General features: G+C 45.8%; 3 protein-coding genes across 3 annotated transcripts; 2 read left to right on the top strand and 1 right to left on the bottom strand.

The window, feature by feature from the left end:
- Positions 1 to 2,605: 2,605 nt before the first annotated feature.
- N7478_003687 (putative MFS sugar transporter protein) lies at positions 2,606 to 4,287 on the bottom strand (the record flags this gene model as incomplete). The annotated part of the gene is made up of 2 exons (XM_056919901.1): positions 2,606 to 3,241; positions 3,313 to 4,287. The coding sequence occupies 2 exons, from the start codon at positions 4,285 to 4,287 to the stop codon at positions 2,606 to 2,608; spliced, it is 1,611 nt and encodes a 536-aa protein (XP_056783059.1).
- An 853-nt stretch (positions 4,288 to 5,140) lies between these two features.
- N7478_003686 (glycoside hydrolase family 95 protein) lies at positions 5,141 to 7,432 on the top strand (the record flags this gene model as incomplete). Its single annotated transcript, XM_056919900.1, has 1 exon — positions 5,141 to 7,432. One exon carries the CDS (start codon positions 5,141 to 5,143, stop codon positions 7,430 to 7,432), a length of 2,292 nt encoding a protein of 763 aa, XP_056783058.1.
- A 337-nt stretch (positions 7,433 to 7,769) lies between these two features.
- Positions 7,770 to 10,940, top strand: N7478_003685 (uncharacterized protein; the record flags this gene model as incomplete). The annotated part of the gene is made up of 5 exons (XM_056919899.1): positions 7,770 to 9,102; positions 9,167 to 9,236; positions 9,726 to 9,787; positions 9,853 to 10,247; positions 10,308 to 10,940. 5 exons carry the CDS (start codon positions 7,770 to 7,772, stop codon positions 10,938 to 10,940), a joined length of 2,493 nt encoding a protein of 830 aa, XP_056783057.1.
- Between the last annotated feature and the right edge of the window lie 1,283 nt (positions 10,941 to 12,223).

Raw genomic sequence — 12,223 nt, 5'->3', positions numbered from 1 at the left:
GACCAGATTGAGCGCCGTAAAAAAGAAGGGAAGACGAATTGCTGGCTTGGAAATAAAGACCGACGTTGATGGATGCATAGCTTATGCCCGGGCAGGGCGGCTGAGAATCCCTAGTTATATTAAGAGCAAGTTTGCATGCTTGCTATGGAGGGCCCGGTCATTCAGTACCCGACAGCCACCTTCTTCAGGGTGATACTAAGAGGGAGGGGGAGGGAACGAAAGGGGGCTACGAAACACCCCCAACGGCACCTGGGTGCAGGACCAAGCCATCCCGGAAAGAAAGGATGATCAAAAAGCACGAATGGAAAATCCAAATAAAATACTTGGTAGGGGGGAACATGATCCAAAATGACATCTCAATTTCAAATTGCCTGATTGTCTTCTTCTCGGAGATCTCAGGCTGTAACGGCGACTCGAAGTATACAACTGAGATGGGTGGCATGTACCGCTGGAGAGGAAGTATTTTCCTTTCGCCTTGACTAGAAAAGCCTAGAGAAAGATATTGAGAGAGAAAAAGAGTGTTAACAGTCTCATGACAATGGCAACCGAGCCAATCCCCTTGACCACAGTACAGGCCAGGCTACTATTGGCAGAGTCGATGGTAACACGATTTTTTTTTCTTCTACTGCCCGCACAACCGGGCATGCATGACAGGGGGAATCTGCTAGAACAAGAAGCATGGTCGGGAGATGCAGCAGTCCCGTCTCGGTCCGTATGGTTGTGCACGCAGGTTTGGGCCTGTCTGTGCGTCAGGGTCGAATGTATTTTGAGTACCTACGTGGAGATAAAAATTTTGATCTTACTATTCTAGAACTACTCTCATACCACTTTCACTTTTTTTTTTTTGGAAATTGGGGGACTAAGATACTGTCCTCTCGGCCGACGAACGGGGCTCACCCTCGTGTTTAGAAACAGGGGCAAATGCTGCGCTCGGAATGATGCTGCCCCTCGTATTGCTCGCCACGCGGAAATTAAAAAATGATACAAGCTGCAGCGACTATTATGGGGGTCTTGATGTTGATAGGTGAGTAAAAAGGAAATTGCACGAGAATAGAGTTGATGTAGCCTGCCAGTCATTCAGCCTTCCCGTCGTCTCACTGTCCTTTTCTCCCTCCTCCATGTCCTTTTACCATGGTGAACATCGGTACATGGCCGAGCCATGTTGTATCATGGAATCTAAGATCTATATGCATGGAAAGTGAATGTCACCGGTCGAGCGTTGTTAAATTTCCGGGTGACTATCCTATTCTCATCGAAGTACATACGACGGACGCTGTGTTCCCCAAAACAATAGATTCAAGGCTACTTTGTATGAAGCTTCTAATATACAGTGAATACCCCATGCGACGTTCTATTAAGCTTCTCGAGAGTTTAGGAAGCACTAAGAACCGTTTCATTGACGTGAAAACGGGGCGTGGGTCAATATTCGATGAATAATCGGCTCCTCTCGGAGGACCTTTACCTATGTTACCCATCCGGTATACTGGGATACTTTCGTCGGTTCCCGAGCAATACTACAAGGACTCAGACCACATGTAACACGTCGGATGCATTGAGTCTGTTGACCGTTTCGCTTTTCCAAGGACACATGATCAAACCAAATCTAAGGCATCATCGCAAACAAAAAACGCCCAATTCAACGAACTAGAATAACAAGTTAGTACAAAAGCAGGCTTGAGACCGAAAGTGGAAGTGTTTAGAGGGAAGTCACTTAACTCGGTACCTTAACTGTTTGTGTGACGCTGCAAGCCGATATGTCGGGGGCTAAGATTTGATTGGAACTCAGACTGGTGGCAATGGTATGCGGAGAGTAAAAAAAAGCGAATTAGATTATGAAATAGTGGACTTATTAAATTATTTATCTAATATGAATACAGTTCTGAGGTCAGCGATTTTGAGACTAAAACATCCAGCTTCGAACCATTTTAGGGCTGGGATTATCATCTGATTTGGATGAATTGCCCGACTATACATACCGGCCTTATAGGTGGTACCGAGGTCAGACTATACCCCATAAACGCTCTCTATCGTATGAATAATTGCAGATTTATGGTTTATGGGATTATTGAGTACTCTGAAAAATCATGTGCAGACGATGGAAGACGGAAACGGTGCAACAGAACAAGCATCCCTCCGTCGGGTAGACACAGCGGTGTCGGAACTGACGCCGTTTCATCTATTGAGCATGGACAATTCATCAAATATGATGCATGTACTTAAATGAGCGGTTGAATTCTTAGTTTTATTCGAAGTGTATTCATGAGAGGAAAGCTGTAGGGCAGATCATATGCTTTTGGTAAGAGAATGCTCTACGAGTCACACTCAGATCGATCGCCAACAAGAGCCGGATAGATGCATGTTGTTGATTTCAGGTGAGCAGATTGTGTTTCTATGGAGCTCAACGATCTTGAAAATCATGGATCTGGGGCCATGGAGTTTGAAAAAAAAAATACAAATAAAAGGAAATACAGCTATTATTGTCTTGATCACTTTTAGGAATCATTAGCCAGCAAAGGCCTCAAGGTAGGTGAAAAATAGCTTACATAAGAAGAACTATGGAAGATAAAAGATCATTCACTCATGTCTTTACCTTCGCACATAAATTTCAAGCTCTAGCCTCTTCGTCCCGTGCTGCAGCAAGTCTTTCCTTCTTCGCCTTCTCTATATCTAGAGACATCTTCACCGGCGCCACACCAGGAGTTTCAAAGACCGTATCGATCTCTTCCAGACTCAATCCACTTGTCTCAGGAAAGAAAAAATAGGATAATACAAGCTGAATCGAGTTGTATGCGATGTACACCACCCAAATCTTGTACCCAATCTTGGCGATACCCACGCTAATTCCATATGTCTGTGCAGCACTTGCACCTCCTTGGATCAAACTGTACAACCCCATTCCCTTTGCACGTAGTGGCAAAGAAAGCACTTCAACGGGATATAGATTATGCATTGTTGCAATGAGCGAGGCAGAAAATGCCTGATAGAGGAATATCCACAGGATAGTAAGGGACGCTGCCGCATGGTCGGCCGTAAGACTGTATTGCCAGGACGTAATGGTTGTAGCCGTTTGAAACAGAATCATTGAAGCTAAGCCCGCAAAGATCAATGTTCGTCTGCGGAATATATCAACGAGGAAAGATCCAAATGTAGTGAAAACAAAATACGTCGCGGTAGTTCCAATGGTGATTCCGAGTTGCTGGCGTGTGCCGGTAACGCCGATAGTTTCGAGTGCGGGTGTCATCTACATAAGGACAAGACAGTCAGAAAAGCTCTATGTTTGAAACGCGCATTCATTAAAAGCCTTCGACTTACGTAGTAAGTTATAATGCTGCCGCCATTCCATTGCTGGAAAATGGAATACAGCACTAGAACTAAAAGTCGGAAGCGACCAGTCTTGGCGAAGAATACCCTGTAGTCCCAAAAGGCCTGGTAGCCAGCTCTATCATTCTCCAGAGATTCCTCCATCTGCCTGACCGATATCTCAACGATCGGCTCATTGATGTCGCCGCTAGTAGTGTGGTACTTGGCAATAACCTCCTTGGCCTTTTCCCGATTACCCTTCATGATATACCATCGAGGAGACTCGGGGGTCAACACGAAAATAGTCAGACAGACAATAACAGGGAAAATGGCCTCCAATATGAGAGGGATTCGCCAGCAGTTGTTGCCTGGCAAGCTCTCCAATCCAATCATAGCACCCAGCATGACGAGACTTCCGACCTGGAAACAAGCACCAAAGAATCCGACCATGCGACCACGAAGGTGAAGTGGAGCAACCTCGCCAATATACTGCGAACTTGACATCAAAGCAGTACCGAATCCCATGAAGAAGCGACCGGCCATGAACATATGTAGGTTGATCGCACAGCCCTGCAAGATAGCCGCAACAATCACGATGGCGTTACCAGCGAAGTTGATACCGCGACGTCCGAAGACATCTGCCAAGGACATGAATGGAGCTCCGCAGACTGTTCCAATGCTCATTAGGGCATTGATAAGACCATATGTAGATCCGGCTGTGCCGAAGTCAAAGTAATCGTGCCATGCAGTCATTGCGTCGATCCCGCTGATCACTCCCCAATCGACCCCGAACCCAGCCTGGTTACATCCTTGTACGAACATGATAAGACCAAGACGAACACCAGTCCATGACCACACTGTAAGTGACTCCTGAGAAATTTTCCATACATCCTCTTCAGTCAATCTTGCAAGTGCGATTTCCTCAATGTGCTCCTCGCCCTTAGTGTCCATAATTTCCTCCGCCTCTGCCACAGAGACTTTCGCCATGGCGGTGCAGGTAATCAAAGAAAAGTTAATTAGGTGCACAGTATATGGGCATGGATTTAAAATTAAACGTCCTCTTGTGGGCGCTGTCGTGAGAAGCTGGAGGAGGCTCAATGAAAAATGGGAGCAGCAACATCTATAAACAAATGCAATATCAGGAAACTAGAATTATCGGTACAGATCTCCCATCCCGCCACGGAGACTACTAAGGATTCCGAGACAAAAAGGGAATAAAAAGAAATATCTGGAGATCCATATTCTGGTCTCCATTGCTGTGGAATAGCGTGACGCGGCTGGGAAAAGCAATTTTTGAATCATGATTGGCATGAGACTGGCATGGCTGGAATTTGGCGCGAGTCACAATACCCTAGACCATCTAAAAAGTACCAATGGCGAGATTGATTTGAGTGGCAAGATTATCTTTTACCAGGAAAATCCTCGCTAAAGTTCTTTAGCGTTTGGAAGCAGTCATGCTGTAGTTTCTCCACCAGTGAGAAGCAAGTGCGGGGCAAGAGAAGCATATTTCGTGTACTAATTTAGATTGAGCTTCCTTGTTCAAACTTTCTTGTCACGCTACGCACGAATCCACCGGGTTAAAGTCAATCCTGGGGGTGGAGGATGAGATCCGGGGAGTCATCAATTTAGCCGGTACTTACTAGCTACATCGTGAACAAGACCGGGAAAGCCACGGTTCCACCTTGTCTATAATCTTACTGGTTTAATAATAGAAGTTGTCTTTTTTTCCTCATTCCTTGCTGTGTGATTTACTCATACAAGAATCAAAAAGTCAGCCTCAAATGCCATTTCATCTTTCTACCGCCCGCCTGACATACTTAACCCATCCTTCACATTCACCATGAGTGAGCTGTGGTACCAACAACCCGCGACAACCTGGAACGAGGCGCTTCCCCTTGGCAATGGCCGGTTAGGGGCTATGGTACACGGTCGCACTGACACGGAGATGATCCAACTCAACGAATCGACTGTATGGTTTGGTGGGCCGCAACAACGAACACCTGAAGATGCACTGAGCAATCTACCTGCCTTACGAGAAGCTATCCGCCAAGGTAATCATACTGAAGCCGAAAGGTTGGTAACCACGTACTTCTTCTCAAACCCAGCAAGTCAACGGCACTATGAGCCTCTTGGAAACCTCTTTTTGAAATTTGAGCACAAGCCTGAGCAGGTTACAAACTACCGACGCTCCCTAGACTTGACCAAAGGAGTTTTGCATGTGAATTATGATTATGCGAGCGTTCATTACGATCGTCAAATGATCGCCACAGATGAACCATCAGCACTTATCGTGCGAATGCGATCATCCGCCAAAATTCGGTTTATCTTACGATTGACTCGAATGAGCGATGTGGAATACGAGTCTCAGGAGTACCACGACTGGGTTCAGACGATTAGTGACAATCCACTATCTCGTGCTCTAGGCCGGAAGGAGAATACAATCACAATGCACGTCACACCAGGCGGTAAAGGAAGTAACCGCGCCTGTTGCATCGTCCATGTTCAATCTATCGATCGAGACAGGAAGGGCAAGGTGACCAAGGCTGGCAAAAACCTTATTGTGAACTCCGACGACGCCATAATCTATATCGTCGCACGAACTAGCATTGCGAATGAGAATTATGAATCCAGAGCTGAGTCGGATCTTTCAATGCTTGATGAGACTCCAGATCTTGTTTGGGATCGACGAGTTCAACGTAATCAAGAAATATGGAATCGAATGCATCTAGAGCTCAAACCAGACTCGCCAGAAATTCCGACAGATAAACGATTAATAGCTAGGGATCCGGGTTTAGTAGCACTCTATCACAATTACAGTCGATATCTGCTCATGTCATGCAGCTATGAAGGGAACTCGGCCTACCCTCTACCGGCTAATCTACAAGGGATTTGGAATCCCTCATTTCATCCGGCCTGGGGCTCTAGATTCACAATAAACATCAATCTGCAGATGAATTATTGGTCTGCTAATGTTTGCAACTTATCGGAGTGCGAAATGCCTCTATTTACTCACCTTTCACGCTTGGCATCCAATGGCAAGAACACCGCACGAAATATGTATGGATGTCGTGGCTGGACTGCACATTCCAACACAGATATTTGGGCCGACACCGATCCAGTAGATCGATGGATGCCAGGAACACTCTGGCCGCTGGGAGGTGCATGGCTGTGTTGTCACATATGGGAGCATTTCCAATTCACCGGAGAGCAAAATATCCTGCGAAAGTATTTTTGGATTCTGCGAGGTTGCGTGGAATTTCTCTTGGACTTTCTCATCGTGGACTCTCAAGGAAAGTACCTTATAACTTGTCCCTCATTGTCGCCTGAGAATTCATATCGCGACAAAAAAGGTCAAAAGGGCGTTTTTTGCGAGGGATCCACCATTGACATTCAAATTATCAATGCTGTACTGAGAGACTTTGAGTCAACGACCGCACAATTGAGCATCGAGGATAGCCTTCTCCTCCAAGTCCGGGAGGCCCGAGCTCGCCTTCCACCATTGATAATCAGTCAAAATGGATATCTTCAGGAATGGGCCGAAGACCACGAAGAGGTTGAGCCTGGGCATCGTCACACCTCCCACCTTTGGGGTCTATACCCCGGCAATGTCATAACACTGGAAAAAACACCTGAACTTGCAGCTGCATGTAGAGAAACACTTCGCAGACGTGCAGAGCATGGAGGGGGACACACAGGGTGGAGTCGAGCGTGGCTCCTAAACCTGTTCGCGCGCCTTCAAGATGCGGGGGCATGTCAAAAGCACCTGGATTTATTACTCGAGAAATCCACTTTACCAAATCTATTCGATAGCCATCCTCCATTTCAAATCGATGGCAACTTTGGTGGGGCTGCAGGAATTGTGGAAATGTTGGTCCAATCTCATGAGCCCGGAGTGATCCGACTGCTTCCAGCTTGTCCGAGCGATTGGACTGGTAAGATTCACGGGGTACGAGCACGCGGAGGCTTTGAATTAGCATTCGAGTTTGAAAATGGGTGCATCGTGGGTGAGGTGGTCATTTGTTCTTTGCGGGGCGAGAAAGCGACGGTTGTTTTTCCAGGTGAAAACGGGTTTCGAAAGTCTATTGAGCAGTGTCGCTCTTATAGAATCCAACCGGAGGAGTATTTTAAATAGATCATTCAAGGTAGGTATTACATAGAAGGTAACCAACTCAGAGGTGCTTTTGTTTGTATTTTTGACAATGTTGTTGCAATTTAGACTATCATCTCCACTTAATCCTTGTCTTGCTAGTTCGGCTTTCCCTAAACGGCCACGGAGCAAAACCCCGCATATCCCGAGTGCTGGCTAAACTGGAGATGCATAGAAATAAATGAGAAGAACTTAACCGGTCGGTTTGACCCCGCAGGAAATTGTCCTCGACAAAGCTGTTCAAAAGTTTCATAGCTTAAAGATAAATGCGCCACCTATACACTATCCCAAGATCCAACGAATCCAAAGAAGCAATCTAAAAATGGACCTAGCCGAAGTACAAGATCTCAAAGACGTTCTCCGTTCCGACTTTTATCATGGCTATGCTACGGCTGCTGCACAGATAGAAGGCGCATGGAACAAGGACGGCAAAGGCGTCTCGATTTGGGACACATTCGGACACACGCCCGGTAAAGTCGCGGATGGGAGCAATGCAGATGATGCAGTGAGAGCCTACGATTTCTACCGCGAAGATGTAGCGTTAATGAAAACGTATGGCGTCAATGCTTACCGATTCTCACTTGCCTGGTCACGCATTATCCCATTAGGAGGAAAGGACGACCCTGTCAACGAAGCGGGTATCCAATACTACTCAGATTTGATTGACGAGCTCCTTCAAAATGGAATCACCCCATTTGTTACACTCTTCCATTGGGATACCCCGCAGGCGTTGGAAGATCGATACGGCGGGATGTTGAACCAGGAATTCTATACGCCGGACTTTGTCCGATATGCGCGAGTTTGCTTTGAGAGATTCGGCGACCGCGTCAAACATTGGATAACATATAACGAGCCTGGTGTCTACACTCTGGCTGGATATGCGGCAGGCGTACATGCACCTGCACGATCCTCTTTCCGAGAGCGCAATGCGGAAGGTGATTCGTCTACAGAGCCTTTTATCGTAGCGCATACGGAGATTATTTCTCATGCCTATGTTTCGCGTCTTTACCGTGAGAAATTCCAGCCACGGCAGAAAGGAACTATTGGAATCACACTTCACGGTAACTGGTCTGAGGCGTGGGATGAGGAGGACCCTCGAGATCAAGAGGCTGCACAAAGGGCGCGTGAGTTTGAGATCTCATGGTTCGCTGATCCTATCTACAAGACAGGCGATTATCCGGCTTCTATGCGTGCGCAGCTTGGAGATCGACTTCCCCGTTTCACAGCTGAGGAGACCAAGCTTGTTCTTGGTAGCTCGGAGTTTTATGGAATGAATAGCTATACAACATTCTTCATGAAGCATACGGACACGCCACCAGATATCAATGATCACAAGGGAAATGTGGAGGTTCATGATGAGAATAAGCAGGGTGTACCTCGGGGCGAAGAGAGTGATACTGAATGGCTTCGTGCTTCGCCTGAGGGATTTCGAAAGCTGATAAATTGGATTTATGCGCGGTATCAGACACCCATATACGTAACTGAGAGCGGAACCACTGCAAAGGGAGAAGTGGCGCCTTCTCTAGAAGTCTTGGATGACAAGTTCCGAATCAAGTTCTTTGAGGGCTATGTGGGTAATGCGTTGGCTCGAGCTGTGAAGGAGGATGGTGTTGATATTCGCTCTTACTTTGCGTGGACCTTCACTGATAACTGGGGTAAGTCATTTCGAACTGAAACACAAATTATTGCCGGGTGATAAACTGACTGGCTGGGGTTTAGAATGGGCTGCTGGATATGCTGATCGATTCGGATGCACATTTATCGACTTTGAGTCCGAGGAAAAGACTCGGTATCCCAAGCAGTCCGCTTACTACCTGGATAAATTATTCAAACATTTGATCTCAGAGAAATAGACGCAGTATATGTCGCCCAATTATTCTTCTAGAATGTCGCGTTCATCGGTCCTTTGGGTTGTTTTGTTAACGAAGGCTAAGACCGCATGGCTTGATATTGAACTTCACTTCGAAACGATAGAACTTTCGCGACGTTGCTAGATTAATCCAAAGGGCATGATCTATAAAATCCATGAGATAATCGAAAACAGTTAAACGCAAGCATATGTAGCATAGACCTTCCTTTCCGAGGGAGAATATGAAGTTAGACCCGTTGGGGTAAGACATTGCGATGTCGCCTTATCGGCTCCCCCGCACGACTCCAACTATCCTCGGCTGTTCCTATCGACCCCAATAAACGACACGTCTTGATTTATAAAGAAACACAGACCCATTTCCATCATCGTGCTGGTCAAATACTTGTCAATTATATGCTAATCATATAGACATCAAAGCCATGCCTGCGGCCGATCCGATAAAGCTCCAGTTGAGGGGAAGTCCTCGAGAGGTACATACCCCACTGAATCTCAATGTAACGGATACTTACAAGAAAACCCGTGAAGATAGGTATAGAGCATGGAAGAGCGTTACGCGACCAAATACGCAACCAGATCAATATCTATGAATCGATGTTTGAGTACACTTCAAAGCTATCCTGGCCAGAAGTACGCGAGATCTCGAAAGAGTTCCAACCAGCACTCACGAACCTGGTACCACATCTCTATGAAGAGATGGAGGGAATCGCTGAAGGTGCAGAAGTTGATCTCCTCGATATAGTCGCTCTCAACTGTCGCAGTGAGATCGCCCTGGGGAAGTTTTCCGACGGTTGCACGACTCTTTCCTGGAAGAAGAACGATAACGCGCGGGTGCTATCTCAAAACTGGGATTGGACCGCGAGAGTATCGGGAAACCTGGCGATGGTCTCTATTGAACAGGCTGGGAAGCCCACGATTTACATGGTCACTGAGGTGAGCGGTGAACTAGATCTTATATGATTTCCGGTCCTGACTAACTGACAACGCGTACAGGCAGGAATTGTTGGTAAAATAGGCTTGAATTCCGCGGGAGTCGGTACCTGCCTCAACGCTATCCGCGCAAAACCGATGATCAGCAGCAAACTGCCGATTCATGTGGCTCTCCGACTATGCCTTGAAAGCACATCCGTTGATGATGCTGTGAGGAAGCTCGAGTCTTTGGGAGGTGTTGCATCTGCTCAACATATACTTGTTGCTGACAGTACGAAGGCTTTGGCACTTGAGCTCTCACCTGTTGGAAATAAGTATATTCCTGAAGACGGGTCCGGTCTCATTGGGCACACCAACCACTTCATTGAGAACCGATATGTGAATGAGCCACCGTGGTTGGCGGGATCTCCAATCCGTTTGAAGCGTCTGGGAGATTTGACTAAGGAATTAATTTCAAACGGCGTGTCGGGCGATGCCATTGCGCCTTCAGTTTTGCGAGAGCGTATATTTTCCGATCTCTTCAACGCTCCGCAAGCTATATGCTGCCAGGAAGATGAAAGTCGTCATATTTCCACGCGCAGCAGCACTTTATTTAATATTGTAATGAATTTAGACCCGAAGAACTTGAGTGCTGAAGTTGTCTTTGGGAAGCCAGGGTCTGGGCAAGAAGGCTCAGTGTTGAAGATGCCTTGGTGAAAGAGTAATTGGGCACTTTCGTGGTCGCTATGTTAGAGTCTAAATATTGAAATAGATTCAACAAACTCCCATCGGGTCCATCATAATGAGTGTAGCTATCGGAAGGTCTTTGATTTTCTTTTCTATTATTACCAAAAACTAAATGGAACTGGTTTCTTATCTTCTACCTTTAGCATCTGATGGAATGTCTTTGTTTGGTTGCCTTTTTTTTCTTGTGCATAATGACAATGTGCGAACACTTTAAAGCTTTGTTGACAAATTCTCTACGCGGAAGTTATCCTCCTTGACTTAATATAAATCCAATACAAATACAGCATATCCTGCTCTATGATATCCTGTCGTTGATCTCTAGGGTTTCTTTGTGAATTCAACGACATCATTTGGTAATAGTCATGACTTGTAATTGACAGTTTTTATTTTTTAATACGTGCTATATACAAAATGTTTCCCTCACCTCCTCACTATTTGCTTGAGCCTGGAATCCTAGACTTACCCTACACTAGGGGTTTCTATATGCTTGAAATATTATTTACCTCTGCCGTTCAGTGGGAAGAGTGTTTATACCTCACTAACGCCCTTCTCACCATACTCAAAGATCAACAAGGACAAACAGTCACCAGTAACCCGTTAGAGCTCATTAAATCTATTATATTCAAAGTTCAGGCATTATTTTTATTAACCAATTTTAACGACGAAGCTACACATGCCTGTCTAGATGGCGTGTAGCTTGTTCTGAGGACAAAGTATGATCGTCTCTACAGGTATCATGGAAGCTTTCCGACAGTCTGGACAAATATTGAAATATTGAAAGATTTTATGCGCACACTCGGATCGACCGTGAACTAAGCGCAGAAAACGATACTACAGTTTTCCGCTGCTTAGATTTTTGTGTATATTAACATCTGTTCGAGCTATATCGCAGCGGCTGGAAAGTGTGTCCCGCACTGCATGCCGCTTATTAAAAATTGAGACTCATTTCCAAGGTTAATGTGATTTTGCTACTGGCCAATCGACGATCTACTTGCATGATTTTCCTTACATCTGTATACTAGTAGGTCCAGTCCACATGAAGTAGTACCTTTATATTACATAGTATTGTAAAAAACAGTAATAAATGACGTCACAAGAGCCCTCACCCTTGCCCCTTCAAGTTTCCCTTTCGTACCATATCAACACGCCCAAATCTACATTCCTCCACAACACGCATATCCACCCAAAGCTCTCTACCATGGGTCAGCTGAACCGTGATCTACGGATGAGAATAAAGATTCTCAGAGATGATG

This window comes from Penicillium angulare (assembly GCF_028827245.1).
Source record: "Penicillium angulare strain IBT 27051 chromosome Unknown utg000003l_segment0_segment0, whole genome shotgun sequence".
Taxonomy (NCBI): Eukaryota; Fungi; Ascomycota; class Eurotiomycetes; order Eurotiales; family Aspergillaceae; genus Penicillium; species Penicillium angulare.
This window is presented reverse-complemented; position numbering and strand designations above follow the sequence as displayed.